This window comes from Panthera tigris, chromosome C1 (genome assembly GCF_018350195.1).
Source record: "Panthera tigris isolate Pti1 chromosome C1, P.tigris_Pti1_mat1.1, whole genome shotgun sequence".
NCBI classification, from domain to species: domain Eukaryota; kingdom Metazoa; phylum Chordata; class Mammalia; order Carnivora; family Felidae; genus Panthera; species Panthera tigris.
In genome coordinates, this window is record NC_056667.1 from 42,334,991 (window position 1) to 42,358,550 (window position 23,560).

General features: G+C 40.7%; 2 protein-coding genes across 15 annotated transcripts in view; one reads left to right on the plus strand and one right to left on the minus strand.

Moving 5' to 3' along the window:
- The window catches only part of ECHDC2 (enoyl-CoA hydratase domain containing 2), a 36,462-nt gene extending 31,298 nt beyond the window's left edge, over positions 1-5,164 (minus strand). For 7 of the 10 annotated variants that reach the window (XR_006221433.1, XM_042997196.1, XM_007077190.3 and 4 more), the window contains exon 1: positions 1,077-1,309. Coding sequence is in view for 9 of the 10 variants with exons in the window: in XM_042997196.1 (XP_042853130.1) it covers positions 1,077-1,209 (133 nt within the window). In the remaining variant the exon portion in view is untranslated. Of the gene's footprint in view, positions 1-1,076; positions 1,310-5,114 lie in introns of those variants that run through there. The other 3 variants (XM_042997197.1, XM_042997192.1, XM_042997191.1) reach the window with 3 other exon arrangements.
- A 266-nt stretch (positions 5,165-5,430) lies between these two features.
- SCP2 (sterol carrier protein 2) overlaps positions 5,431-23,560 on the plus strand; it is a 125,375-nt gene continuing 107,245 nt past the window's right edge. The window contains exons 1-6 of one of the 5 annotated variants that reach the window (XM_042997200.1): positions 5,490-5,558; positions 5,863-5,983; positions 13,290-13,347; positions 13,972-14,043; positions 17,578-17,709; positions 20,396-20,460. In XM_042997200.1, the coding sequence (XP_042853134.1) occupies positions 5,933-5,983; positions 13,290-13,347; positions 13,972-14,043; positions 17,578-17,709; positions 20,396-20,460 (378 nt within the window). In that variant the 5' untranslated portion in view covers positions 5,490-5,558; positions 5,863-5,932. Of the gene's footprint in view, positions 5,559-5,862; positions 5,984-13,289; positions 13,348-13,971; positions 14,044-17,577; positions 17,710-20,395; positions 20,461-23,560 lie in introns of those variants that run through there. The other 4 variants (XM_007077188.3, XM_042997203.1, XM_042997201.1 and 1 more) reach the window with 4 other exon arrangements.

A 23,560-nucleotide genomic window follows, 5' to 3' on the forward strand; every position in this document is an offset into this window, starting at 1 on the left:
CAACAGCAGGGAGCAAGAAACTGGATTTATATGGCAAAGCAGCTCTTCAAAACTTAGTATCAACCAGGGGAAAAAAGGAAGAAATACGAGTTATATAGTAGTTATATAGTACGACGATATGTACTTTAAAACTGTAAATTAAAACACAAACTATGCTACATCAAACTCAGGGAGAGAGTTGGGACTGGGGAGAAAGTAAAGCCAAGAAAATGGCTTTGCCCTTATGGTAACACGCAGAGGACTGAGGGGTGTTAATGCCACTGAATGCACTTTGACATCCCCTTGCACCCCAGCAAAAAACAAAACACCCATAGTGGAAAATGGAGGGCTGCCTGGGTGGCTCAGTAAGTTAAGCATCCCACTCTTGATCTCACCTCAGGTCTTGATCTCAGGGTAGTGAGTTCAAGCCCCACTTTGAGCTTAGGGCTCCGCGTGAAGCCTACTTAGGAAAAAAAAGTTCTCTGCCAGTGACCAGCACGAACTTTCTCCTTTGACTCAGAGTGTAAAAGTCCGCCAACCAAGGCCAGCCACAGCAGGGCCAGAGCGCATGGAGACTTGCCCAGGTCTTTGCTCCTCCTCTGCTCTCCTCCCTCTTCTTCCCTGCATGGCGAGCCAGATTGGCTCCGCCCCCTCGGCGCTCTGGAAACTAGCCAGGACTCTTGGCCGACGGGACAGCAGGCCTTTTAAAGTTACTGGGGTGGAAGCGGTGAGGGGTGGGGGTCGCCGGTGCTTGGTCTATCGCTGAGCGAGTCTCCGTCCCTCCGTCACAGCCCCAGGCCTTCGAATGGGGGACTGAAGGGACTTAGATTGACCTGGAGCTCCACCTCAACTAGGGTCTGGGCGGCTAGTGACGGGGCCACCCACCTCCCCGGCCTTAGGAAGGCGTGGGGAGCCTTGACTGGGAAACCGCACATTCGGGATCAAATCCTTAAACGACCCGCCTTCCCCTTACTGGTCTGTGTTCCCGCGTGTAGTGGGCCGCTCTGGCCATGGCTTCGGCCCTGGCAGCAGCGCCAGGAGCCCGGCCCGGACCCGTCGCGTCTCCCCACTGGGCGCTCCCGCGACAGCGCACTTACCTTGGTCTGGACCTGCCAGGGCGCGCACTTGGATCTCCGGGTCCCCAGCCGCCCCATCGGAGGCGCAGCTGCGGGTCTGAAGGGGTCTCCAGGGGCGTGGAAGGCGCAGGGCACTGGTCAGGGCTCGCAGCATCTGGGCGCAGGCTGGGAAGGTGCCAAGGGCCCCTCCACTGCTCCCTCCTCTCTCGCTGAAAGCTTGCAGCGGCGCCCCCAGGTTTCGCAAACTGCTCCACCTATGGGCGGAGAGCACAACACAGTTCTTCTCGCCTCTTGACTCTTAGAGCCCTGGAGCCCTGGCTAGGTAAAGCCCGGCTCCGCTGTGTGATTTGGGACAAGGATGTCAACCTCTTTAAGTGCCAGTGTTTTAATCAGTAAAGCGGGGATAATAATAGTGACTACTGTCGCAGATAAAGGGGAGGCTAAAGTAGTGAGAAGAGATAATGTACTACTGCAAATGGGAAGTGTCGTGTGTGAACTGAACTCAACTTCCATTTGTACAGAGGTGCCTGAGAATTTTAAAGGGAGAAAGAGGAACGACAGAGGTGGGTGAACCGGGCTTGTGAAGAATTACAAAAATCAGGAAAGGCGTTTGGCCACGTGAAATTCATCTGGGTTAGCTAACTGGCGCCTAGCCAACCTTAGGCTCCCACAGAGACTGGGGTTGGTGGCAGCGGTGACAGACAGTGGGGGTGCTGTCTTCAGGTGTTGGCTGAAACAAGCAGTAAATTCTCTTGGCAGTGCTGGCCTTAAAAATAAAAGTTGTTTTACCAGCAAAAATAGGTGTCTTTGGGAATAGCCAAGAATTGCAATTTGGGACAAACAAGCCACGGGAAAAAAACAGGCTAGTCCAACAGAGGAGGAAACCATATTTTATGGAGAAGTTGGGAGTGGTTGCTTTAAAACCAAAACCCACGGGAGAAAAGCAAGAGGTCAGAGTGATCACAGTTTCTCATGGGCTGAGCTGCTGACCTACTGGATTTCTTGTAGGAGATACAATGTACACCCTCTCCTGTTGAGTCTATTATAATTGACAATTCCTCCTGTAATTGATGTCCAGTGGTATCTCATGAGAACTCCTCTTTCTGGCCTCCTGACTGCATTTTAGTGAGGGTTTTCCTTTATTAATTTCTACAGTTGGCTTAAGTGTTCTCCTCCAGGCACTCTAAGGGGGGCCAGGGTCATCTTAGGAATGTGGCCTTGATCTGCTAGAAACTATGTTAGTGTTCAAGTCATTGTAGGCCAAGGTTGAGGCCTAGTAGAGAAGTGGGCTCAGAGGGGCATGGTTAGAATTTGGTCAAGAAGAGAATCTTTGTCACTATGTCATGGTGGTATTATGATGATTGAATGGGGGTGTGTGAACCTTGCTTCTTATTCCATTTTTTAAATGTCATTTCATTTATTCATTCTGACGTTGTCTACATTCATGGGCTTCACTGCCTCACCTCCCAGTTACTCTTCAATCATCCCAAATTTATGCTCACTAATTAGATGGCAAAAATATTTGTGAATGTGAATCCCTAGTCTCTGCCTCCACTATCTACCCAAAATGCTTTTGCGGAGGTCATCAGTGGCCCTGTTTAGTTCATTCTGAGTGGATCAATAAAGAGTGTTCAGTGAACACTCTACCTCACTTGCCTTCCACTTGTTAATGACCCCAAAGTCACTAATAATTCATGCCTCCAACCAATGGCTGGACTATTAGGTGATCTAGAAATAAAATTCTTTTTTTTTTTTGAAAGCCATCGCTTTCAAAAAAAAAATTAATGTGTATTTATTTTTGAGAGAGAGCATGAGCAGGGGAGGGGCAGAGAGAGATGGTGACACAGAATCCAAAGCAGGTTATGGGCTCTGAGCGGTCAGCACAGAGCCTGACGCGGAGCTCGAACTCACTACCATGAGATCATGACTTGAACTGAAGTCAGATGCTTAACCAACTGAGCCACCCAGACACCCCTAAAATTCTCTCTTTTTAAAGTCATTGGTGTTTGCTGAGGTCATCATTATGTCTAGTAAGGTTTAAGCAAAAATGTGCTCTCATCTCCTTCCTGGGTCTAATGGGAAACCCTAAGTTCCTCTGTGTGACCTAAAAGATTAATTGGGGTTTGTATCAGTCCTAGTCATTTTTGATCCCTTGCCTTTGCTTCCAATGAGTTAATTCAGGTTATGGATCATCTGGCCATCCCTCTGTGTCCCTTTTCTATATATTAGTGGACACAACTCCAACTCCTTCACTCCTTAAAGAATAGTAGACACAAGAATGCATGAGAAAGGTTGGGGATCAACTGTGGGACCCCACTTCTCATACTTAATGAGGTTAATGCTAACTGTTGTGGACTGAATTATGTCCCCCTAAATTCATATGCTGAAGTCCTATTCCCTAGTACATCAAAATATGATTGTATTTGCAGATAGGGTCTTCAAAAAAGTAATTAAGTTCAAAATGAGGTCATTAGGCTAGACATTAATCCAATATGACTGATGTCCTTATAAGAAGAGGAAATTTGGACACAGATAGGTATAGAGGACAGACCTGTGAAGACAAAGGGAGAAGATGGCCATCTGTAAGCCAAGGAGAGAGACCTCAGACAAAATCAACCTACTGACACCTTTATCTCAGCCTTTCAGCTTCCAGAACTGTGGAGAAATAAATTTCTGTTGTTTAAGCCATCCGACCTGTGGTCCTTTGTTATAGCAGCACTTGCAAACTAATATACCAGTAAAAGAATTCCTTTTGTTAAGAGGTAATCTGGTGCCTGGTTTTTAAAATAACAAAGTGCCCCCTTCCTCTACATTATTATTATTCCTAGGTCTCCAAGAAAGATCAGCAAAGCAGCAATGGGCATAGGACAAAGTCCTATGCCTTTGTTATTACAAAGTAATAACAGTATGGCCATAGGTGTCACAGACTTTGAGTCTGGAATTCTCTCTTGTCCAGCAAGGGAGCAGACACAGAATTGAATATGAGAGAGGTTAATGTCCAGGAGGAGACAGGAGTCCTGAGTAAGGGTCCTTGCTGTGTATTTATTAGGATCATCTTCACAAAACACCTTATGAGAATGTGTTGGTTTGTGAAGATTTCAAATCCACTTATGACTTACGTGCAGTTGTTCTGATCTGAGGGTGAACTTGGGAGGCCATGTGAAGATGATAGCAGAATTGTGCTGCTGAGTGCTTATAGACAGGAACATATGGAGGAGCAACTATGATATAATGGACCTTTAAACTTTAAATACCAAGAATTTATGAGGACTTATTGAGAATGTTCTATTTGGGCAAGGCTACTCTTTGCTGATCAAAACAGATCTCTGAAGGTTTTGAGACACTTGCTCATGTGGGGTGGCCACCCTACCCTTGGTCCTGAGTGGTATTCAAGGCACAGTGGTCTCAGGAAGACAAAGACTTCTGTTCTGCTTTGGCAAGCCTACTCTTCCTAGGTAGTGGTCAACTCCGTGCCAACTAGCTGTGTGCCCCAGCAGTAAGGAACCTAAGCTGGCAGCTGATTCCCAGCTTAGTTGGAAGGACTGATTTACAGAGGACCAACTAACTCATAGAAAGTACATCACAACTAAACTTGGACTTTATTTCATCTCCCTTTTGCCTGGAACTATAATGTAGTTAACCTATCTTTGGTTTGGAGTATGTTATTTCTTTATGAGCTTATTAAGAGACGTTAACCGTATGCTACTGGCTTGTGAAATATTACTATTATAAATTAGAATCCCTACAGCAAATCTGTGCTAAATAAACCATCGGCAAAGACAAAGCTCAGTTTCTGAGCATAATTTGCGGGAGCAAGAGTGAGATTCAGAGATTAACAAGAAAGGTCACATAGCTAGTGAAATGAAATCTGGTTGTTTTAGACATCCAGTAAAACACTCCCCATAGTCTTGTTGGTGTACAGCCTTATGACTTTTTGCACTTGCACTGACTCTTCTGAGTACCAACAGTAACAGGATACAGAACAATTACAACACTCCCAAAACCTTTCCTCAGGCTACGCTTTTCTGAGTCCGGTTTCAGGCCACCCTCTGCTCTCACCCTCAGGCGCTACTCCTCTTATCATAGAGAACGTAAACCCGAATGGCTGCACTAGGTTATGAAACTTTTTCCTGATGTGTGGACTCAGACTCCCATCCGCTTGTGAGCCGGGTCCAGAGCTTCGCAGACAAAGAACTGCTGAACGCCCCCGTCCCGGAAAAGAACGCGACCACCGGACGCCTCTGCGCACGCGCAGGCGCCCTACTCTCGCTCCACCTCGCGCCGCCGGAACGTGTCCCCCGCCCCCTCACCGCCTCCGGCCCCGCCCCTAGCTCTTGGGTGACCGCTGGCGTCGCTGCCGCTTAGGTCAGTGAGCGCCCGCGTCGGCTGCCTCAGGGCTTCCTCTGTTGGCCTCCGCAGCGCACAGTCTGAGCCATGCTCCTTACGGCCGTAAAGCCTCGGCCCCGGCACCGGGTGTTCGTGGTGGGGGTTGGGATGACCAAGGTAAACAGAGCCGCGGACCTCTTCGCTCTGTGCCGGAGAGGCCGAGGAGTCGGGGAGCTCCGAGGTGACAGGGGCACGGCGGGAAGGTCAGGGGCCTGGCGCTGGCCGGCGGTTTGTCCTTCCTACCGGGAGGGTGCCCCGGGCACCCCACTGGTCCGTTCCGGCTTCTTGGCATGAGAGTGCATGAGAGTGGCGACTCGGATGGGTTGCGGTGTAGGGTTGTCTCTGAGGTATGGCGCTGTCTGGGGGTGGTTCCTGTGGCCATTTCTTTCCCCTTCCGCCTTGTCCGTTCTCCCTGGATCAGGTTTTGTGACGGACACCCCAACATAACCGAAAACCCACACCTCCTTTGATTCTGAGTGGAATCCCAAGGTATGTGGCTCTTTGACGAGGCAAGATCCTCCTTACACTGGAAAGGGAAGCAGGTACGGAAAGGGGAATGTCCCCAGCTCTCCACACCCAGGAGTACTCCCTGTAGGATTCCTTTACAGGCACAGTTAGAAGTGTGGATGAGGAGAAACAGTGATGTGCAGTGTCTTGGCACAAGGGGCAGGTTTCCTGGATCCTCCGATCCCCTTTCTGACCCTGCAGTGGTACCCTGCTTGGTTCTCAGGAATCCAGAGGCTCCAGGCCTCATTTCTTGAGGCCCTCCCCGCTCCTAAGTGCGAGTAATGCCAAACTGCTTATTACTTTCACCCGCACTCTGTTCTATGCTTCTCTTGCTTTCCTTCTCTTGTTCTTACTCCTTGTGCTTGGTTGACTTTGGGCTTTTATTTTATTTTATTTTAATTTTTTTTAACGTTTATTTTTGGGACAGAGAGAGACACAGCATGAACGGGGGAGGGGCAGAGAGAGAGGGAGACACAGAATCGGAAGCAGGCTCCAGGGGCTCTGAGCCATCAGCCCAGAGCCCGACGTGGGGCTCGAACTCGCGGACCGCGAGATCGTGACCTGAGCTGAAGTCGGACGCTTAACCGACTGAGCCACCCAGGCGCCCCGACTTTGGGCTTTTAAAAGACTGGTTCAGATCTTAGCTTCTCCAAGAAGCTTCTGATCCTCCCGACTTTCCCGCAGAGTCCCGTACTTAACCTTTGCTTCGGTGCGGCTGAACTTGTGGCAAGTACAGGTTGTGCCACTTCATTTTCACCTGTGTTTCAGAGACCTGTGTTTGTGCCTATTTTCATTCGCTGAAATTCGAAGAGGATTTTCGCTTTTAGAAAAAGGCAAAAAGTGAAAGTAGCATTCAGCATTTTTTTTTTTTTTTCAGGGAGTTGTTAGAGAGGCAGTGAGCACCTGAAGCATCAGCCAGAGTGGGACTGCCAGGCTTCTTTCCTGGAATTACGCTCAGCCTCTCAGCATGAAGCCAGCATAGTTTTGTTTGTTTGTTTGTTTAATTTTTAAAAATGTTTATTTTTGAGAGAGATGGAGTGTGAGCAGGGGAGAGGCAGAGAGAGAGGGAGACACAGAATCCGAAGCAGGCTCCAGGCTGTCAGCACGAGTCCTGACATGGGGCTTGAACTCAGGGACTATGAGATCATGATCTGAGCTGAAGTCGGACGCTTAATGGACTGAGCCATCCAGGCACCCCTGTGTGATGGTTCTTAATTTGAAAAGCTAAGTTCCCCATACAACTTGAAGTTCTCGTAATGAGATTTTATTATCAGTATAGGAAATAAGTTAGAATTTCTATGGTGGATGTCAACAGATTTTAATACAACTAAATCACAACCACCACCTGGCGGATAGCAGCCCAAGTCCCTTTGCTTATGCTGCTTACCTTCTGATATGCCCTTTTTTCATAGATTTACCTTCTACCTATTTCAAGAAGTGGTCTGACTTCATCTGTTTGGACTGCTGTAACAGCAATACTGTAGCATGGGTGGCTTAAGCAACAAATACTCATTTCTCACAGTTCTGGAGGCCGGGAAGTCCAAGATCAAGGCACTGGCAGATTCAGTATCTTGTGCGGTCTTACTTTCTGGTTCATAGACAGCTATCTTGCTGTGTCCTCACATGGCAGAAGGGGTGAGGGAGCTCTCTGGGGTCTCTTTTATAAGTGTATTAATCCCATTTGTAAGGGCTCCATCCTCATGACCTCCTAAAGGCCCCTCCTCCAAATTCAACCATATTGGGGATTAGATTTCAATATATGACTTTTGGGAGGACACAGACATTCAGTCTATAGCAAAGTACCCAAGTACTATATTTTCTCCTATTTCTTCAACTCGCTCTAAGTTATTCTGGTCACTTTTTTTTTTTTTTTTTTTTAAATTCTGATGCCCTTATAGTTAGGACCAAATAATAAGCACTTGATTTTCCTAATACTTTAATGTATGATAATTTCATGACTTACAGAAGAAATACATTTTACATTCCACCCCCCCCCCCCCCAGCCCAACGCACAACTGAAACAAGTTTGCTAAAGCAACACTTATCTGGGCAGCTTTAGGTCAAATGTTCTAGGTTCTTAAACAGATACATTGAGAGGGAAAGAAAGTGGAGGAGGACCTGTAGATTAAAAGAGAATTAAAAGACCCATGGAATTTTGATAAAAGGCAAGACTAAACTGTAGTGTCTACAGATACATACTTGGATGATAAAGTAATGAAATATTACAAAGAAGTGATTGCTGTAAGAGAATGATAGTAAAAGGAGATTGAGATTGGGACGGAGTGCTTAGAGGAGTTTCTGGAGTAAAAATGGAAGCAAAGTTCAATTTATCGGTCTGGGTGGTGGTGTGAAAGATAAGGAAAGGCAGACACTAGGTAAAGCATCAGGACATATTTCAGTCAGTAACATATGACTGTGAAAGGGAAAGTCCAGTGTGAAGTGCACTCAGTTTTGATGTATACAGAGGTGACTGGGTGTTTTAAAGGGAAATGAGGGAATAGGGAGGGTGGTGAGTTGGGGCCCAGTAGTGTAGTGCTAGGGAAATGAAAACTTACAAAAAGGAGGAAGGGGGGTCTCGGCCATGTGAAATCCACTTGGGTTTGCTAACTGGTGCTCATCCAAACTTGGGCTCCCACTCTCCCACAGAGACTTGGAGACAGAGGTCCTATCTTCTTGTGTTTGTGGGAACAAACAGTAACTTCTTTTTGGTAGCCTTGAGACACTTTAAGTAGGGCTAGAGTCATCCTAGGGATGTGGACTTGAGCTGTTAGAAACTGTGCTAATGTTTGGTTTTTATAAGCCAAGGTGGTAGCTTAGAGAAGAGGGCTCAGAGGAGCCTGGCTAGAGTTTGGTGAATCTTTGTCAGTGGTTGCAAGAGTGTTTGCCTTAGAGTAATTCATGTTTTGTGTGTGGTATTCTGTATCTCTGCTATTTACAATTAATCTTTAAAAAGGCTAAAACTTTTATTTATTATCATTTATTTATTAAACATTTATTTATTTGAAAGAGAATGAGAGAGGGAATGAGCAGGGGAGGGGCAGAGAGAGAGACACACACAGAATCCAAAGCTGGCTCTAGGCTCTGAGCTGTCAGCAGAGAGCCCGACATGGGCCTCGAACTCACAAACCGCGAGATCATGACCCAAGCAGAAGTCGGATGCTCAACTGACTGAGCCACCCAGGCGCCACTTTTTTATTATTAAAAAAAAAGTTTATTTATTTGTTTTTAAATAATCTCTACGCCTAGCCTGTGGCTCAAACTCACAACTTCGAGATTCAGAGTCACATGCTCTATTGACTGAGCCAACCAGGTGCCCCCAAAAGGTTAAAACTTTTAAAAATAACTCTAGAAAAAAAATTGTACCATAGGAAATGTAATTATAGCACACAACTTGGCTCAGTAATAAAAAATATTTACTTAATGAAGTAAACAATGAGTACTGATTTAATAAAAAATTATTCAATTGTATAAGTGGGATGGAGTAAGTGTAAATGTATATGTGAGGGGGCCTAAAGAGACCTAATCCTCACTGGCCCTTTTTGGAGATTGTGATATAATTTCTGAAATTGATAAAGAAATGATAGTATAAGAACATTTAGAAATATGGCAGTTTATAAAAAAAAAAAAGAAATGTCTAAAAGAATTATAAGTGGATGTTTTGGGAACAAGTAAGACTAGTGTGTGGAGAGTAGTGAAACTGAATTGCCGTTTTTATTAATGCCTTATGGTGCTTTTTGTTTGTTTTGCATTTCTTTGATGAAACAAATAAAAACTAAAAAAAATAGAACTTTACCAGCACCTCAGAATCTCCTTTGTGCTCTTTTTCAGTCACCGACTCCTCACCTGCAAGGATTGCCATCATCCTGACTTTAGACCTTTAATGCTATAGATTAGTCCTGGCTTTTTTATTCAGCATTATATTTGTGAGATTCATCCATAATTTTATGTGTATAGATTTTTCATTCTACTTGATGTCATGTAGTCCACTGTGTGAACATACCACAGTTGATCCAGTCTGCTGTTAATGGACATTAGGTAGTTTCCACCTAACTATGCTTTTTATTTTGAAGAAGTAGTGTTGTATGTGTTTATTTGCTTGGCTAGTCATTTAAAAATTACCTTGATTTCAGTAAGCACTGGGAAAGTGCAGTTGTTTCACTACATGGGTTATAATTTGATCATGAATTGGTATAACCAGTTAGAACCTAGCATACTGTTCTCTGTATATGAGTGCTCTCTGTAAATGATCTGATTGTGGATAGTGAATTGAAGAATAAGGGGTGGAATAGGCAATTTTTAGGTACTGAATTAGGGAATTATGAAGGATTCCCTAATGCAGGAATTATGAAGAAATTGGATGAGACAGAATGGGAAGAAATGTTAAATGTTTTCTTTTGGTTCAAGTTCAACAGATGTATTTCAGCACTGTGCAATGAAATGTGGCATGTAAGTCAAGTCTCTATATAATACTTAAGACTGGTTTTGTGACTCACTGGGAGGTTGAAAAGTAAATTTGGTAGGTTGCTTCTAGCATTAAAAACTTGAAATCGAATAGAAAATATTTTATCAGTATAACAAGGATAAGTATTTCATGAAAATTTAGCTTCAATTGTGTATGTATATATGTGTCTACTGGGTTTGTTGTAACATGTATTTTTTGTGGCTTGCAGTCAAAATTTTTTGAAAGCCAATTTTTTGTTAGCACCTCCACTGACCAGCAAACCACTCCACTTTATTTATTAAAAAAAAAATTTTTTTTTAACGTTTATTCATTTTTGAGACAGAGAGAGACAGAGCATGAACGGGGGAGGGTCAGAGAGAGGGAGACACAGAATCTGAAACAGGCTCCAGGCTCTGAGCTGTCAGCACAGAGCCCGATGCGGGGCTCGAACTCGCGGACAGCAAGATCGTGACCTGAGCTGAAGTCGGCCGCTCAACCGACGGAGCCACCCAGGTGCCCCACCACTCCACTTTATTTAGTTGGCCACCTAGTTTGGTAGATTTTCTTCTTTTATGTTTCTTAAATCTGTCTACTTTTTTCATCTTTTCTGCTATTATCTTAGTCAACTCTTACTTGGACTGTTTCAGGATCATTTGTCCTCACTGCCTCCTGCCTATTCCCTTCATTCATTTCTCCACATTACATCTATAATAATCTAAAATGCAGCTCTTCTCACCCCAGTCTCTCTCTTTTTTAAAAAATAAGGCTTTATTTTTCAAAGCGGTTTTAGGTTTACAGCAAAATTGAGCAGAAAGTATAGAGTTCCCATATGTTCCCTGCCCCCACACATGCACAGCCTCACTCGCTATCAGTAATCTGCACCAGAATGGGGCATTTGTTATAATCAGTAAACCTAAACTGACACATCGTTGTCACTCAGAGTCTATAGCTTACATTAGGGTTCCGTTGTGGTGTTGTATATTCTAGGTTTGCACAAATGTATAATGACATGTATCCATTGTAATACCATACAGAATATGGGGTGCCTGGGTGGCTCAGTTGGTTAAACATCTGACTTTGGCTCAGGTCATGATCTCATGGTCTGTGGGTTCGAGCCCTGTGTCTATGCTGTCAGCACAGAGCCTGGAGTCTGCTTCAGATTCTGTGTCTCCCTCTCTTTCTGCCCCTCCCTCGCTGTCACTCTCTCTCTCTCTCAAAAAATAAACAAACATTAAAAAAAAAATCATACAGAATAGTTTTATTGCCTTGAAAATCCTCTGTGCTCTGCCTATTCATCCCTCTTTTCCCTCAACCTCTGACAACCACTAATCTCTACTATCTCCATAGTTTTGCCTTTTCCAGGATGTCATATAGTTGGAATCATACAGTCTGTAGGCTTTGCAGATTGACTTCTTCACTTAGTAACATGCATTTAAAATTCCTCCATGTCTTTTCTTTGTTTTTTTAAAGTTTATTCGTTTATTTTGAGAGAGAGAAAGAGAGAAAATGTATGCGTGAGAGAGCACAAACGGGAGGGGCAGAGAGAGTGGGGAGAGAAAATCCCAAGCAGGCTCTGAACTGTCAGGGCAGAGTCCAACAAGGAATTCTTCTCTGTGTCATGAACCGTGAGATCATGACCTGAGCCAAAGCCAGTATTTAGATGCTAACTGACTGAACCACCCAGGCACCACCCTCTGTGTCTTTTCATGACTTGATAGTCCATATCTTTTTAGTACTGAGTAGTGTTCCATGTGCCACAGTTTATTTATCTATTCACCTACTAAAAACATTTTGGTTACTTAACAAGTCTTGGCAGTTATTTAAAATTGCTATAAATGTGCCTGTGTGGGCTTTTGTTGTGGACATAAGTTTTCAACTCATTTGCATAAATACCAAGGATTGCTGGATTAATGTTAAGAGAAGGTTTAGTTTTATAAGAGACCACCAAGCTGTCTTCCAAAGTGGACATACCATTTTGCATTCCCACAAGCAATGAGACTTCCTATTGCTCTACATCCTTGTCAGCATTTGGTATTGTCAGTGTTTGGATTTTGGCCATTCTAATAGGTGTGTAGCAGTATCTCATTGTTTTTTTTCCAGTTTCTTAAAAAAAAAAAATCCATTGTCTTCAGGATAAAGCTCAGATGTCAAAGGAATGCATATAACGTTCCCTGAGTTGGCTCCAGAGCCAGACTGTCTGAAGTTTCAGCTTCATTGCTTATTGGCTATGTGACCTTGGGCAAATTACTTAATCTCTCTATATACCCTAGTTTTCTTACTGTAAAGTGATGATAATAATAGTGACTACCTCTTAGGATTATTGTAAAGATTAAATGAGTTAATATATGTGAAGTGCTTAGCATAATGCATAACACAGTAAGTGCCCAATTAATGTTAGTGGTTACCATCATTTGGACCTAAGTTACTCTTCTGTACCTGTCACTTGCTGTAACTTATCTTGCACTTCAACTGCTGCAATATAAACTTGTTTATAGTACCTGGATTGAGACATATTCTCTCACTTCTAGACCTTTGCCCTAGAAGTTTTGTTGTCTTTGACTTGGCAAACTCCATCCTAAAAGACCTAATTTAAATGTCAGTTCCTCTGGGAAGCCTTTCTAATCCTCCCTCTGAACCTATGTAGTTTTCCCTCCCAAATTATTCTGTACTTATGGACACTGTAGTATAATTTTCTGTTTTCTGTTGGACTGGAAGCTCCCCGAGTGCAAGGACTGTATATTATTTATTGTCAGAGTCCAGGAACATGATAGGTGCTCAGTATGTTAGGTGCTCAGTGTGTTTTTGTGTAAGCTAATAGATGAATGAATTTCTGCAGTGCTCTGTTGTGAGAAAAATCTAACTATATTTGCTTCTGCTATTATCTCCTTCTATATTTCTAGTTCCTAAAGCCTGGACTTGAGAATTCAAGAGACTATCCTGACTTGGCAAAAGAAGCAGGTAAAATAGAAAATTTAGGTATTTGAACATTGATGTTACTGTGTAGTCTATCTTGATTGTGGAACAACCTTGCAACCGTAAAAAGAATTCCTGGGTCAAGGAGAAGAACCTATACAGATAATCGCTTACTGATTCATTAGGAAGGACAAAGGGAAAAGAGCTTGGGCTAATTTTTAGCTAGATAGCCAGGGCAAACAGTGGCCTTTGATTTTATGTACTATCCAACTGTTTAGTGTGACAGCAAAGGGCTCTGTGGGAGTCCCCCCCTGCCCCCCAATAATGATATTCTTTCCAATTTTGCCCTTTAGAGGTACAGTGGAGCCACAGAGATGAGTAAGACAAGGACCTTCCACTAAGGGGGTTTAAGATTTTGGGGTTTAATATATTTATAGTTAGTATATAAGTGTCATAAAGGAGGTATGAAAAAGTGATGTAGTAGCTTAGAGGAAGAAATGGTTATTTCTCAATGGAGAGGTCTGAGAGGATTTGATGAAGGTTTGTCATTTGAATTGAACATAGACTATTTGGAGGTAGATCTACTCTGGGAAAACTCTAAACTTAATTTTTACTCACCTAAAGCAAATACTCAAAGCACTATTTGATTAAACACTTTTGTTTTTATAGGCCAGAAGGCTTTATCTGATGCACAGATCCCTTATTCAGTAGTGGAACAGGCATGTGTTGGCTACGTTTATGGTATGTGGTAAACTGTATATTCTAAAAGTGTTTCACCTAATATAGCAGCAACTTCATAAACAGTGCAGAGGCATTTGTAAATTTTAACCCTCAAAAATCAGAATTCAGAGTCTTATTCCTATCATTCCTAGATTTCCCTTCTGTGTTAGCCTAGTTTAATATATGTCTTTGCCATTGTTTATTGCCAAAACAGGAGATAAATTAAAAAAAAAATTGTTTATCTTAAAAAAACAAAAAATTGCCCATAGTTCTACCATATAAAGATACTGTTCAGAAGATAAATTTTTGTTCTTTGTTATTTTAAAATTTGTAAACATTTACTTTTTTGTATCCAATAAAATTTTTTATTAAACTTTTTTCTTTTCTTTTTATTTTTTTAATTTACATCCAAATTAGTTAGCATATAGTGCAACAATGATTTCAGGAGTAGATTTCTTAATGCCCCTTACCCATTTAGCCCATCCCCCCTCCCACACCCCCTTCAGTAACCCTCTGTTTGTTCTCCATATTTATGAGTCTCTTATGGTTTTGTTCCCCCTCCCTGTTTTTATATTATTTTTGCTTCCCTTCCTTTATGTTCATCTGTTTTGTCTCTTAAAGTCCTCATATGAATTAAGTCATATGGTATTTGTCTTTCTCTGACTGACTAATTTCACTTAGCATAATACCTTCTATTTCTATCCACGTAGTTGCAAATGGCAAGATTTCATTCTTTTTGATTGCCAAATAATACTCCATTGTGTATATATACCACATCTTCTTTATCCATTCCTCCATCGATGGACGTTTGGGCTCTTTCCATACTTTGGCTATGGTTGATAGTGCTGCTATAAACATTGGGGTGCATGTGTCCCTTTGAAACAGCATACCTATATCCCTTGGATAAATACCTAGTAGTGCAATTGCTGGGTCGTAGAGTAGTGCTCTTTTTAAATTTTTGAGGAACCTCCATACTGTGTTCCAGAGTGGCTGCGCCAGCTTGCATTCCCATATCAAACTTTTTCTAACTAGGAAAAGAATATACACTAATTATAACAAAAAAAGGAAACAGAAAAAGACAAAAAAAAATAAATCACCTGTAATCCCATTGTCCAGTTCAGAAATTATCACCATTAATTTTTGGTGTTATACTTCAGTGAATATGAATGCATGTGAGTATGCATGCATATACAACTTTCTCTTCAAGAAAATTAGGTCCTGGGGCACCTGGCTGGCTTAGTCAGAAGTATGTGCAACTCTTGATCTCTGGATTGTGAGTTTGAGTCCAATATTAGGTGTAGAGGTTATTTAAATAAATAAAACTTAAAAAAGAAAAAAAATAATGAGGTCCTAGTATACATACTTTTTGGTAACCTACTTTTCTCATTTTAGTATTGCCAGTATTCTCCATTAAGTCTTCCTTTATGTTATCATTAACATTAAAAAAAAATTTTTTTTTTTTTTACATTTATTTATTTTTGAGAGACAGAGTGAGACAAAGTGAGGGTGGGGGAGGGGCAGAGAGAGAGGGAGACATAGAATCTGAAACAGGCTCCAGGATCTGAGCTGTCAGCACAGAGCCCGACACGGGGCTCAAACTCACAGACCGCGAGATCATGACCTGAGCCGAAGTCAGACACTCAACCCACTGGGCCACCCAGGTGCCCCAGCATTTTTTCAATTAAGTTTTTTTTTTTTTTTTTTTTTTTTTTCTGGACTTGATGAAGTATTTACATGGTACAAAAATACCAAGGGTGGATGGTTATATAGTGGAAAATCTCACACTTATTCCTGTCTCCCTGTCTCATGGTTACCTTCACTTAGACATCCAGTTTCACTAATTTCTGGTGTATCTTTTCAGAAGTGATTTGTACATATACAAGTATGTGTGAGTGTGTAAGTTCCCCTTTCCCCTTTTGTTACATACATGGTAGTATAATATACACACTATTTTGTATCTTAAATTTTTTTTCTTTTTTACTTAGTAGTTCTTGGCTACTGTTCCAAATTGTATCATAAAGAGCTTCCTTGGTCTATTTTTTATGATAGCATAAAATTCCATTGAATAGATATATCATAATTTATTGAATCCATTGTCTTTCAATGGACATTTAGAATGTACCCAGTCTTTTTACAGCCTTTTTAATGATTGTATGATTTTCTAGTCTTTGGGATTTACTACAGTTTATTTAGTAGTAGTAATGATAGCCTGTTCTTGGACATTTTCTTTCTTTATTCATTCATTCATTCATGGGACATTTTAAATTTTTTCTGATTTCTAGTTATCATAAAAGGCTTTGGGGTGCCTGGGTGGCTCAGTCGGTTAAGTATTTGACTTCAGCTCAGGTCATGATCTCGCAGTTCAGGGGTTTGAGCCCCACATTGGGCTCTGTGCTGACAGCTCAGAGCCTGAAGCCTGCTTGGAGCCTGAAGCCTGCTTCCCAAACTTGTGTCTCCCTCTCTCTCTCTGCCCCTCCCCCGCTCACGCTCTGTCTCTCTCAGTCTCTCAATAATAAATGAACGTTAAAAAAAGTTTTTGAAAAAAGGCTATAGTAAGCATAACCGTAGGTGAGTCTGTGTGCATATCTGTGGTTATTTTTTTGAGATTTCAAGATACCAAGAGAATCCTCAAAGGGAAATTTACTAGATCAGAGAGATACACAATGTATTTATTGAAAAGGAGGTCCTGAACTTTGCTGTTTTCCCTGAAGACTTCTGAAGAGTCTGTACCTTCAGATGTTCCCATTACATTGCTCTAGCATGTCTGCCTTGGTGGCCGTGTTACTTGGCAAAGGGAGTCAAATGTGTATTCAGCTTGGATCACTATTTTTTTGTAATGACCTGCCTCGTAGGATCTTTTAAACTTTTTGAAGTTGTGGAACCTTTATGTGAAGAGAAAAATCATAGCCTTTTAAAATTTTATTTTATTTTTTATTTCTATTTTTAAATTACTATTATTTTTTAATGTTTGTTTATTTTGAGAGAGAAAGATAGAGAACAAGCAGGGAAGGGGCAGAGAGAGGGAGACACAGAATCCCAAGCAGGCTACGCACTGTCAGCGCAGAGCCCGATGCCGGGCTTGAACTCACAAACTGAGATCATGACCCGAACTGAAATTAAGAGTCAGATGCTTAACCAACTGAGCCACCCAGGCTCCCTGAGAAAGTCATAGCCTTTTAATCAGATGGTATAGTTTTAAAGATTTGTAAAGAAGTATAAATGAAACATTGCTTCCTTTATCATGTAGCACTAGCCAGATTGAATTGTTCGCTATTACTTGGTCATTTCTCTACTTTCCTATTGTAACATGTAGAGAAAGTACATATCATACTGTGTTTTGAGGATTTTTCATATTTGGAGTGTAAATGATGCTTAATGCAAACCTTTTTCTGAGTAAGATGTTGGTTTATTTATTGTTCTGCCTGTGTTGTATGCTAGGCAAAGGCATAATACTGGAAAAAAAAAAAACAACCGTACTGTGGTATTATGTTGCATTGCAGCTTCATAAATTCCCATGTTGTAGATATTATAGTTTTTGTTTCTTTTTCTGTACAGGTGAGTCTACCTGTGGGCAGAGGTCTATCTATCACAGTTTGGGACTGACTGGAATTCCTATAATTAACGTCAACAATAACTGTGCTACTGGTTCTACTGCTTTGTTTATGGCCCGGCAGCTGATACAGGGTGGTGAGGATTGTTTATTTGTCTACTGTACTTAAATAGACATGGGGCAATATCTATTGCCCTTTCATCATTTCTTTCTATGACCATCAGAGGGATTGATTGATTGATTGATTGATTTTTAAAGTTTATTTATTTATTTTGAGAGAGAGAAAGCACAAGTAAGGGAGGGGCAGAGAGAGGGAAAGAGAGAGAGAATCCCAAACAGGCTCTGGGCCATCAGCACAGAGCCAGAGGTGGGGCTTAAACCCACAAACCATGAGATCATGATCTGAGCCAAAATCAAGAGTCATATGCTTAACGAGTTGAGCCACCCACGTGCCCCAGAGGGATTGCTTTTATAATGTGTATCTTTTTTTAAATTATTTTTTTAAGTTTATTTATTTATTTTGAGAAAGAGAGAGAGTGTGCTTGTGCACATGCATGCCAGGGGTGGGGCAGAGAGAGAGAGAATCTCAAGCAGGCTCTGCGCTGTCAGCACGGAGCCCAACTCAGGGCACGATCTTGTGAACTGTGAGGTCATGACCTGAGCTGAAATCAAGGGTTGGATGCTTAACCAACTGAGCCACCCAGGCACCCCTATAATGTAGATCTTTTTAAAAAATAACAGCTGTAAGGGCATCTGGGTGGCTCAGTCGGTTGAAATTCCAACATTGTCTCAGGTCATGATTTCACGGTTTGTGAGTCTGAGCCTCTCATTGGGCTCGCTGCTATCAGCGCAGAGCCCACTTTGGATCCTCTGTCCCCCTCTGTCTCTGCCCCTCCCCTGCTCACGCTCTCTCTCTCAAAAATAAAAAGAAAAAGAAAACATTAAAAAAATAAAAAATAATAATTTTATTGAGATCTAATTTATGTACCATAAGTTCACCTTTTGAAACTATACAATTAAGTGTGTTTTAGTATAATCACAGATTTCATGTAACCATCACCACTATCTAGCGTTTTAGAACATTTTTATCACCCCAAAAAGAAACCCTGAACCTATCAGCAGTCACTCTTCATTATCCCCTCTCCTAAACACCTGGTAACTACTAAGCTACTTTCTGTCTCTGGATTTACCTATTCTGAACATTAAATGAATGGAAGCATATAATACATAGCCTTTTGTGCCTTCTTTCATTTAGTATAATGTTTTCACAGTTCATCTGTGTTGTGGCATATATCCCTACTTCATTATATTTCATGACCAAATAATGTTCCATTGTATGGATAGACCACATTTTGTTTATCCAATTATCAATTAATGGCCATTGGATTGTTTCTATTTTTTGCCTATTATGAATAATGCTTCTATAAATATTTATGTACATTTTTTAGTGGCCATGTGTTTTTAGTTCTCTTGAGTATATATCATATTCTATATTTCCACATATTCCAATGTATTTTATTAGGCCCTCTATTCTGTTCTGTTGGTTGATTGTTGATTATTGTTCTACTACTCCACTATTGTTTTTGTTTGTTTGTTTTGTTTTATTTTTTTATTTTGAGTTTATTTATTTATTTTGAGAGAGTGAGAGAGCAAGAGCAGGGGAGGGGCAGAAAGAGAGGGAGAGAGAGAGAATCCCAAGGACTAACAGTGTTAGTGCAGAGCCCAGTGTGGGGCTTGAACCCATGAATGTGAGATCATGACCTGAGCTGAAGTCAAGAGTTAGATGCTTAACCAGCTGAGCCACCCAGGCACACCCCTGTTTGGTTTTGTTTTTTAGAGAGAAACAGAGAGAGTGCTCGAGTGGGAGAGAGGGGCAGAGGGAGAGAGTCTTAAGCAGGCTCTGCACTCAGGGCACTCAATGCAGAGCCTTACCTGGGGCTTGATTGCACAACCCTGGGATCATGACCTGAGCCCAAATCAAGAGTTGGATGCCCCACCAACTGAGCCACCCTAGTGCCCGTCCACTGTTATTTTAATTGTTGGAGCTTTAATGTCTTATTGTTTGATAATGCTTGAGTCCTCTGTGCCCCTCACTTTATTAGGTTTCTTCTTTTTTTTTTTTTTAAAGAAAAATTTTTGTAATTCTTATTTTGCTGTTCATTTGAACTTTAATATCATTTTTAAGGCATCCCCTCCCTCCAAAAATAATTCTGTTAAGATTTTAATCAGGATCCTTTAAAAAATTTTTAAATTTTATTTGTTTTAAAATTCAAAATTAGTTGTTTATGGGCGCCTGGGTGGCTCAGTTGGTTAAGTGTACGACTTTGGCTCAGGTCATGATCTGGCAGTTCGTGAGTTCAAGTGCTGCATAAGGCTCTGTGGTGACAGCTCAGAGCCTGGAGCCTGCTTTGGATTCTGTGTCTCCCTCTCTGCCATGCCCCTATTCATGCAGCGCTCTCTCTCTCTCTGTCTCGTGTGCGTGCACACGCTCTCTCTGTCTCAAAAAATGAATAAACATTAAAAAATAATTAATAAAAACCCAAAATTGGTTCTTTTTATTTGTTTTCACTGAACCATATTTCCATATTAATAAAAAGTTTTATTAGCATACAAATTATTTAGAATAAAAGGAAGAATTAAATACGTAATTTTTCCTCTTATCTGGAATCATATAAGAATTTACTCTAATTTTTCACTTATTAAACATTTTGTCAGATTATAGCATCTTTTTCAATTTTATATAAATTACTTAAAGTATTTAATGGTATTTGGTTAGGTGTCTTGAAATTTAATTTTTCCTAATGATTACATTTTTCTTTCAAGGTATGGCAGATTGTGTCTTGGCTCTTGGGTTTGAGAAGATGGAGAAGGGACCCCTTTTATCAAATGTGAGTCTTACTGTTACTCTGGAGTTGTTAATAGTACTGTGAGAAAACTTTGCTCATCTGACTACTATAAATAGAACCTGTTAATAAGCAACAGAAAGCATAATTTGGCATAGTTATTAAATGAGCTGATATATTCACAATCTGAAATGTGACATTGTATATGTATGCATAAATTCTGGTATTTTAGAACAGTAAAGAATCAGAGATAATTTGGCTCAACCTCTTTACTTTGTCAGTGATAAACCTGATGTTCAGAAATGTCAAATGATTGAATTTGAGGTGACTTACCTATTTAATTTGAGAGTCATTAATTCAAAAACTTAACAAATTGAAGAGGATTAATAAAGTGTGGGATTTCTGATTCTGGAAATGGGAAGCCAAATTATTTAAACCAGTTCTAGAGATGACAGTTAAAGTATTGGAATATAAAGAAAAAATCCTAAAGGCAAGGAAATGCTAAAGAGAGAGGAATTGCAGATGAATGCCAGAGAGTTTGAAGTATTTGAAGCACTTTCGCCTTGAATGCCTTTGATCAGGAAGCTGTGAGCTTTAATTTTTATGGTCCCCTGGAATGAAGAGGCAAGTAGTCCTCCCAAGATCAGAAGTTTAATACTCACTCTGCACATTAAACTGGGGCCCTGCGGGGATAAACCCTTTGGGTAAGGGCAAATCTAAAGAAAAACTGTCTTTTTTTCCTGTGAGAGTTGTCTTGGTACCGAGCGGAATAGGGGAGAAAAAAGAGAAGGAAAAAAACAAAAACAAAACACCAGAAAAACCTTTCACTGAAAAATCTTTCTTTGATATTCCTCATATGAGATTGCTACCAAAATTCTCATTATAGGACAGTTAGAGAAACCTCAAGCCTTGAATTCAGTCTAAATTGGTTCCAGAATGGTAATTACCTAGGTACTTAACAGACACAAGTGTGAATTTTCTTTTGGAGGAAAGCATCTTCTTTTGGAGGCTTTGAGAACTCTTCAAATAATTATCTAAGACATGCAGTAATAACCAGGCATTAAAGAAACAGGGCACCATAATTGGAAATATTGTAAGAATATTGGAAACTGCAAAAAGGGACATGATAGGCATGAAAAAAAAGTAGAGTTTATAGAAAAGAAAAATAAAATGATTAAAAGTAAGAAATCAGAAGATAGGTTTGATAGCAGATTACACATGACTAAAAAGAGAATTAGTGAAACTGGACTAGGTTAGAAATAATTATTTAGTATACACTCTAAAGAGAAAAAAGATAAAAAGAGTTTAGATGATAGTGTGATAAGATATAATTATGTTTAATTGGAATTAATGGAGAAGAAGTGGTGAGAGAAGATAAGGCTTGGGCATTTTGTTTATCTTCTCCAAAAACCAGTGTTTAGTTTTGTAATACCCCGATTTCGAATCTGAGAGACCACCAAGGAGCCGATACCGATGCAAACGCACGAGGGTTGATTTGCAAGCTCGAGCTTGGGCCCAAGTATACCTGACACAGCGGAGCAGGGACTTGGACCCCTAGGTTAAGAGGCGTAGCAGTTTTATAGGGGCCAATGGCCAATGAGATTGTAACACACAGAAAGTTGCATAGTGATGTTAGTCCACACGCAGGTGGCCAATTGAATTACAATTTACCCTATAGTAAACTGTTTGAACTAGCCTATCACTCTGGTCAGAATTGGCACGCAAGTTTGGCGGGCAAAAGGCGGGGTTTACATTCTTTGGCGGTTAGGGGTTCCATATTCCTGTATGAGCTGGTTTCCAGTAAGGGTGTGCTCTGCGGCTTGACTAGGGTGGGGGAGTGTCTTAAGCAATAAGTAGGTCATGTGGGGGTTATACATGAGATGGTGGGTGTAGCACAAAATGGAGTTAGTCTTGCTCTGCTTGTCCAGGGATAGGGGAGTTTTGTTAAATTCCTTGGGTCTCACAGTTACATCGATGTTTTCTATTTGATATTTTGTCTCATTTATTTCCACTCTGATCTTTGTTATGTTCTTCTTCTACTAACTTTGGGCTTAGTTCTTCTTTTTATTGTTCTTTGAGGTGTAAAGTTAGGGTTTTGTCATGTGGGTTTTTTTGTTTTTGTTTTTGTTTTTGGTTGTTTTGGAGATCTTTCTCATTTCTCTGTATAGGAGTTTATTACTATGAACTTCCCCCTCTTAGAACTGCTTTTGCTGCATCCCATAAGTTTTGGTTGTTTTATTTCCATTTTAATTCATCTTAAAAAAGATATTTTTTAATTTCTTTGTCCCATTGGTTGTTCAGTAGCATGTTGTTTAATCTCCACATATTTGTGCATTTTCTAGTTTTCTTCTAGTTTCATGCCATTTTGGTTGGAAAAGATGCTTGATGATTTCAGTCTTGTTAAATTTGTTAAGGGCCTACCACACGATTTATTCTGGAAAATGTTCCATGTACACCACAGAAGAATGTGTATTCTTTTGCTTTTGGATGGAATGTTCTGTATATGTCAGTTACGTCCATCTGGTCCAATGTTTCCTTATTGATTTTCTGTCTGACTAATCTATCTATTGATGAAAGTAGGGTATTAAAGTTCTATGTACAATTATTGAATGCTGTCTATCCCTCCCTTTAGGTCTGTTGACATTTGGTTTATATATTTAGGTGCTACTGTGTTGGGTGCATGAAAAATTACAAATGTTATGTCATCTTGTTAGATTGACCCCTTTATCATTAGATAGATGGTTTTGAGGTTTTAAACCTGACTTAAAATAATAAGACCAGACATAATTATACTTTAATAAGTATATCAACATGTGAATGTAGAGGAGAGCCAAAATGATTAAGCATTTTTCTTTAGATTGAATATTTGAATCTTATGTGTAATTAATAGAAGTGGATTTTAGTTTAATGACCTTCTTTGTCTCTTATTATAGCCTTTGTCTTAAAGTTTATTTTATCTGATATAAGTATAGTGACCTCAGCTTTCTTTTAGTTTTCATTTGAATAAAATATCTTTTCCATCCCTTTACTTTTTTAAAAAATATTTATTTATTTTGAGAGAGAATGAGTGAGCATGTTCAAACATGCATATGTGAGTGGGGGAGAGGCTGAGAAAGAGGGAGAGAGAGACTCCTAAGCAGGCTTC